General features: G+C 39.2%; 1 protein-coding gene across 1 annotated transcript in view; it reads left to right on the top strand.

Moving 5' to 3' along the window:
• MCHR2 (melanin-concentrating hormone receptor 2) overlaps positions 1 to 7,262 on the top strand; it is a 73,866-nt gene that overhangs the window by 52,480 nt on the left and 14,124 nt on the right. The window contains exons 3-4 of the mRNA XM_012002614.1: positions 866 to 1,075; positions 5,367 to 5,561. Coding sequence (XP_011858004.1) covers positions 866 to 1,075; positions 5,367 to 5,561 — 405 coding nt within the window. The remainder of the gene's footprint in view (positions 1 to 865; positions 1,076 to 5,366; positions 5,562 to 7,262) is intronic.

The raw sequence follows: 7,262 nt of genomic DNA, 5'->3' as shown, positions 1-7,262 counted from the left end.
AAAAAAAAAAAAGCATTAGACAACAGAAATCATTTATTTTCAGTCTTCAGCTGTTTTAAATACTAGGAATGAGTAAAGACTAAATCTTTTGTCTGAGTGTATTTAAAGTTGGTATAACTTGTTGCTGCATTGAAAAATTACCCCAAACATACCGGATTGAAACAATAAACGTTTACTGTCTCATGTGTGTCCAGTGGTCATGGATTCAGCAGCAGCTTAGCTGGTTGGTTCTGGCTCATGAGCTGTCATAAAGTTGCCATCAAGCTGTCTTCCAGGGTTACAGTCATCTGAAGGCTTCGCTGCAGCTGGAGGATCTACTTCCAAGGTAGCTCATTCCCATACCTCGAAAGCTGGTGCTGACTGGTTGTTGACTGGAGCTTCAGCTCCTCTCAACGTGGACCTCTCCATAGTGATGCTTGAGTATCCTCACAAGATGGCAACAGGCTTCCACCAGGGAGAGCAATCCAATAGAGAGCAAAGAGAAAACCCTACAATAACTTTGTGACCCAATTTCAAAGTCATACACTGTGACTTCTGCCATATTCTCATTGTTAGAAGCAAGTTAATAAGGTCAACACTCAAAGAGAGGGAATTGAAAAAAAAAGAGAGAGAGGGAATTAGGCTACACCTATTGAAAGGAATATCAAAGATTTTGTGGACATATTTTTAAACCACCACAGTAAGTTATCAAATAGTTCAAAATGCTTAAATATACACAAGACTAGGCATTTCCTCTATGCATTTGTGTAGGTTTCCTTTAACATTTTAAAATGCATTATGGCAATTAAAAATTGTATCAGGTAGCATATATTGAATAGTCTGTATACATTCAATGTCAAACCTCAGTTTCCTCTATCTCTTTCAGGTCCAGAAAAAAAACAGTCCCTGACATCTATATCTGCAACCTGGCTGTGGCTGATTTGGTCCACATCGTTGGAATGCCTTTTCTTATTCACCAGTGGGCCCGAGGGGGAGAGTGGGTATTTGGGGGGCCTCTCTGCACCATCATCACATCCCTGGATACTTGTAACCAATTTGCCTGTAGTGCCATCATGACTGTAATGAGTGTGGACAGGTAAGTGAAGGACTTTGAAATATCTTAATATAATTCAGAGGTGCCTGCGCTTCCCCAAGCTCATTCCAATTCCAGCATCAGTTTTGGTTTATAACAGCAAAGCTTTTCTTCCTTTGCTTGTTTCATTGTAGGATTGATTACTTAAGAATATTTTGTTCAACTTTCACAGAGGTCTATTTTTAATGGAAAACATAAAACACAAAAATCTTCTTTTTTCTAATCATTCTTTTCAACTCAGTTTTATTTGCAATTCACTGCATGAAAAAAAATCACAAAACCGTGAAATATTAGAAACCAGAATGAATTCCCCCCATCAATTTCACAGTAAGGAAGCTGAGGCCCAAAGAGGTGAGGAGATCTGCTAGAAGCACATAGAGAATTAGCAGCAGAGCCAAGAATTAAAGTAGGTTTCCTTAGTCTCTGTCCAAGGCTATTTCTGATATGTCCACTGTCTCATACATTTGTTATTGCCTCATAGCTCTAAGGAATCAGTGGAGTAAATAGAGGTTCTTATATGACTATGACGCAATTTCCCAGTGCCAAGAAGATCATCTTTCACAAACATTATTGTGATTGGTTAATACAAATGCTGTCATTTTATATTATTAGAAATGTATTCCACTATGTCCTGGAATGTGCCATATCCCCTTTCACCATCCATGTAAGCTAATGTTATTTGAGGAGATGATGGTGATAGTGAGTACTTATTGAGCCGATAAGTGGTAGAATCCAGTTCAGACCCAAATCATCTGACTCTAGAGATGGCAGGTAGTTGTAACTGCTTCAATCTCTGGCCTGTCTAGGAAGCATGCAAGCTAGGATGTGCAATCTCTGGCCTGTCTAGGAAGCATGCAAGCTAGGATGTGCCCTGCATTATCCAGATGCCAGAATGTCCACACCAGGTCCTAACAGCTCACCTCAAACAGAAACAGGGCCTAAAGACAACCATAGTACTTCCAACAGTGTTACTCTGTCTTTCAGAACAACCCACTTAAAATCTCCATCTGCCTTCTTCCCAACCCAACCCCAGCCCAACACATTTAATCCTCCTTTCTCTGATCTACTGTCTTTTTCCTTTGATTCAAATATATTACATAAATCACGTGTGTGTGTGTGTGTGTGCGCATGTGTGTGTGATTTATTGTCTAGTTCCCTTGCACCTCAGATGTAAATTCCCCAAAGGCAGGTCTTTGTCCATCAATATATCATAAATGTGTGTGTAACACTGCCTGGCACTCAGGTGCTAAAAAAATATTGATGAATGGATGAATGAATGTCTTGAAGGGTATGTTAAATTTCCCCGGGTCCATCCAGAAATCTTCCTGAACCCTGCCTCTTTCACCCTTCCAAATGGGACTCTTGGGTTTGGAAGTGATGAGCCATTCTTTAGATGAACAAAAAAAGAATGACAAGGTTCATATAAATCATTCACTCTGACAAAAATGAATAATAATGGTAAAATCTTAAATATACTTTTTTTTTTGCAAGAGAATTTTCAAAACATAGACTTTCCTTCTCAACTTATAATTCGCACATTTTTAAATCAATATACTGCATAGGTCTAGTTAGCTCAGCTGATGCCAGCCACTGTGACTGTGTCATGAGAAAAGCCCCATAAACATGTCAGGGTTCCAATACCAGGAAGAGGGCCTTGAACAGGCCAGGCTCACTATGGAAAAGCAACCTAAGGTATAGACCATACCACTAGTAATCCCATTCTTGGGGATAATACGAGCTTCTTTATACACTGTGCCTTGGATGCAGGAGAATATTGCCTTTTTTTGGAAAAAAAAAAAAAAAAAAGAGGGGTATACTCCTGTAAATCTTTTACTGTAAATGAAGTGAATGGGCATTTTCTGCCTTGGAACAGACAAACTGTGAATGTTTTTTAATATTGACAGATTTTTCTCTGTATGTATATGTGTACACACATGCATGCGTGTGTGTCTTGTAGTCTTTTGTTTGGTTTGGTTTTAATCCAATTGACATAGTATGCTAAAATTTCATTTCACATTTAAGACATCTGCCCTTTCCTTCCCCTCGCTCTGGAAAATCAGGTGGTAAGAAACAAATGAAGAGGCTATAAAACTGAACCATTACCTTCCTCACATTTCTTGTAATTCTAACTCTACTAAAATCATTAAAGTTTAACAAAATCTGCAATTTTGTAAGAGAGAAATGAGGCTTGCTTTGTAAGATCATAACTAAATGTCGGTGCCATCAGTATGCCTTAGTGTTTACATATTTAAATCATTTTAATTGCCAATTTAATGGATCATACATTTCAAGTGTTTCCAATAACTCATTTTGCTTTCCCTAATTAGTGATAACTGCAAGTGTGTAGAATATCTAGTAGTCGGCTCCTACCTCCATAGCCATACAAAAACAATATATAAACACCCAAAATGTCAAAAATGTTTGCTTTCAAATGAAAGCTACCTAGACTTTCATTAGTGGTTACTTTTATAAATAAATTCTCTAAAACATTAGGAGTCAGTAAGTAGGAGCCAAAATTTGCAATTTATTCATTCATTTATTCAAAAAATATTTATTGAGCATGAACCATATGCCAGAGATTGTTGGACACAGGGGATACAGTGGCCTTAAACTAATAGTCAAGGCTCCTGCCCTCGTGGGGCTTTCATTCTAGTGACATAGACAGACATTAAGTGAAGAGTCCCACAAGTAAATGTTTATTTCCACATAGTGATAACACACTAGGAAGGAAAAATAGAGTCTCCTTATAATATTCTTTTACAGTCATGGTCCCTTGTATAGAATGGGTGGTCAAACAAGTCTTCCCTAAGAGGGAGACAGTTAAATAGGGTCTTGAAGGAAGAGCAGGAAGAAGCAGAAGCAGATCCTGCCAGGCAGGTAGCACAGCATATACCTGACCTTGAAAGGGGAAGAGCTTGAGGAAGTCAAGGGAGAGACTGGCACAGGCTCCAGCTTGAGCAGCAGGCAGAACCAGGTGGGAAAAAAAGACCTGTGGAATATGGGAGGAATTCTGAGAATTTATAGAAAACCATTGAAAGGTTTTCAGCTGGGGAGGGATGCTATCAGAGAAGATTCCTTAATTGCTTGATCCCATGACTTCATCATCCTATAATTCCAGTAAAACTGATGGCTGGGCTGCTATGCAGTCACTACGGCATCCACTTCCCCAGCAGGGAGAAAAGAGGCCCTTCTCTCCTTAGCCACAGGGAATGCATGTGTGCAGTGTGCAGAGGATGGGTAGCTGAGGAACCCTGGCCAGAAACCACTCTCTGCAACCAAAGGCCCCTTAACTGAATACAAATGTCCTGCTTCTGGTGCAAAATTGAAAGGGCAAAAGAAGAGGAAATTTTTTTATTTTTGTGAGTCTTCATTAAGTAGCTTTACAAAAACTTGGAGAAATTTAAGTGACCATAAAAACCATTTTTACATTTGTTTAATTTCTGCTGATACTATCCTCTACCACCCGCTAGCCCCCAGCAAAGCTGTGCTTTTTCAAATAGGCCTTCCTTCTGAATCTGAGCTCTTGTTTCTCATTCTTCAGTTTTCATTTTGCTCTGAAAAATTCTTTGGATTTGCTGAAGGACTAAATATATTAGATATGTCAGAATTTCAAGTTTGATTAATGATTACCGCTTTTTTCCTGGCTGTAAAATGAAAAGAAAAAAAATAAAGAAAAATGCTTCCCCATGAAATTAGCCCATTTCTTCCCTCTGGCTCCTAGCTTAAGTTCCTTAAGGAATTTGCATTGTCTATACTAGTCACACTTGTTCATCCTCACTGTGACTTCTGTGAGCTGAAACTCCATGAGCGTGGTGACTTTAGTATAAAGCCATCGGGGCAAAATGTTTGTTCTATGTTCCTGAATCCCTTTCTGCTGAGAGATTCTCTTAGCCCCGCATTTTCCTCCTTCCTGCCTCTGTGTCAGTAAATCTTGCTGGGAAAAGGGTCATTTCTTCCTGGAGGAAATCCATATTCAGGGACAAAGTTTTCCAGAGTCTCATTTACAGGAAAAGCGCCTTTGTAAAGAGTGCACTGAAGAATTTTGCCATTATCAGTGTGTTCATAGAAGGAACAGCTATTTCAGTGAGTGGATTATTCAGACTTGCAGGGTCAAGAATTGTTTTCTCTGCAGATACCAGGCAGCTCTTAAAAAATATAACTTTCTTTTACCCTGATAGAGGTGTGCTTCAGAGAGGACAATAATGCTAATAATTTACTCTCGTCATGAACTTTCATCCTTGGAGCTCAATGTTTTCATTGATTGTTCCAAAACTCTTCCTGACTGCTTTTGCAGGTACTTTGCCCTCGTCCAACCATTTCGACTGACAAGTTGGAGAACAAGGTACAAGACCATCCGAATCAATTTGGGCGTTTGGGCAGCTTCCTTTATCCTGGCATTGCCTGTCTGGATCTACTCGAAGGTCATCAAATTTAAAGACGGTGTCGAGAGTTGTGCTTTTGATTTGACATCCCCTGACGATGTACTCTGGTAAGTTGTTAAAACTTAAGAAAAATGAGTTGAATTAAGTTGTGAATTACTTCATTCTCCTTGTCAACATGTGAGCAGCTTCAAAGAGTATCCTTGTGGATCCTCTTCTCACCAGTATCTCCACTTAGGTCTCTCCACACATGCAATCAAGGTGATAGTTTGATTTTTAAGGAGAGGGTAACCTTTAGAAAAAGATTTTGAATTCAATCATGTAACCTCAGTGGACACAAATATATTTAAATAGGATTTTAAAGATTCATAGCAGCCAGATGCAGTGGGAATGCAGCAATCAAGAGAGGTAAGGAATTTCCAGAGTCACTCAAACTCAAACCTCATCAGTATGCAATTGCAGTTTGCTTAAATTGTGTCCCCTATAAAGATATGTTCAAGTCCTACACCAGCTCCCCCCTGCCATACCTGTGAATGTGACCTTATTTGGAAATAGGGTTTTTTCAGATGTAATCAAGCTAAATTAAGGTCTTGCTGGATTAAGGTGGGCCCAATGACTATTGTCCTGATAAGGAGAAGCAGATTTTAAGAAATGCAGAGACACACAGAAAAGAGACATGTGAAGACAGAGGCAGAGATTGGAGTGATGTATCTGTAAGCTAAGGAACACCAAGGATTGCCAGAAACCAGCAGAGAGGGTAGGAGGGGGCATAGAGCAGATTCTCCTTCAGAGTTTCTAAAGAACCAAACTTGCCAGCACTTTGATTTCAGATGCCTAGATTTCAGAGCTGTGAGCGAATAAATTTCTATTGTTTTAAGCTATCCAGTTTGTGCTAATTTCTTACAGCAGTCCTAGGAAACTAATGCAACTACCATAGCCATTTTATGCATTTTAATTTAAAAGGAAATTAAAAGTCTTCAATGTGAAATTTGAACATAGAATTGGAGTTCATGATTAAATTCTTTGAGCAACTACCAATGGCCAATAACTGTGTTAGATATTTTTACATATGCTGTCTCAAGTCAGTCCGGCAGATCCCTTTCTCCAACTCTATAACTTGTCAAATAGATGAGTCATTTCTGCATTATGTGGACACAGCCAAAGAAGGATGGCAGTAAAGGACCTGCAAATCCACTAATCCAGTAAAAAATAAAATTCATATACATGCATGTTTTGTTCAGTTTAGTATAAAAAAGTACTATAGACTAGGTGGCTTGTAAACAATAGAAATTTATTTTTCACAGTTCTAGAAGCTGGAAATCCAAGATGAAAGTGCCAGCATGATCAAGTTCTGATGACAGCCCTCTTCCAGGTTGCAGTCTGCCAACTTTTCATTCTATCCTTATGTGGCAAAAGAGAGAGACAGGAAGCAAGCTCTCTTGTGTCTCTTCTTATAAGGACACTATTCCCATTCATGAAGGCTCCACTCTCATGACTTAATTACTTCCCAAGGACCCCACTTCCTCATACCATTATATCGGGGGTTAGGTTTTCAACATAGCAATTTTGAGGGAACACAAACATTTAGAACATAATAGCGCAACATAGATAGGACTGGACTTCCAGTTCCAAAATGGCAGCATAGAAGCAAGCTGACTGAATGCCCCCCTGAGCCCTCAGAAAATCAAAAACAAATATACAGCACCAAGGTTAGCATTAGCAATATCCCAGAACTCCAGAACTCAAATATGAGGATGAGACGGTTCCTCAGGCTTCAGAGAAGTGAAAAAAAATATGAAAAAGCCTCCAAG

Source organism: Mandrillus leucophaeus, unplaced genomic scaffold (genome assembly GCF_000951045.1).
Source record: "Mandrillus leucophaeus isolate KB7577 unplaced genomic scaffold, Mleu.le_1.0 Scaffold690, whole genome shotgun sequence".
Classification (NCBI taxonomy): domain Eukaryota; kingdom Metazoa; phylum Chordata; class Mammalia; order Primates; family Cercopithecidae; genus Mandrillus; species Mandrillus leucophaeus.
This window is presented reverse-complemented; position numbering and strand designations above follow the sequence as displayed.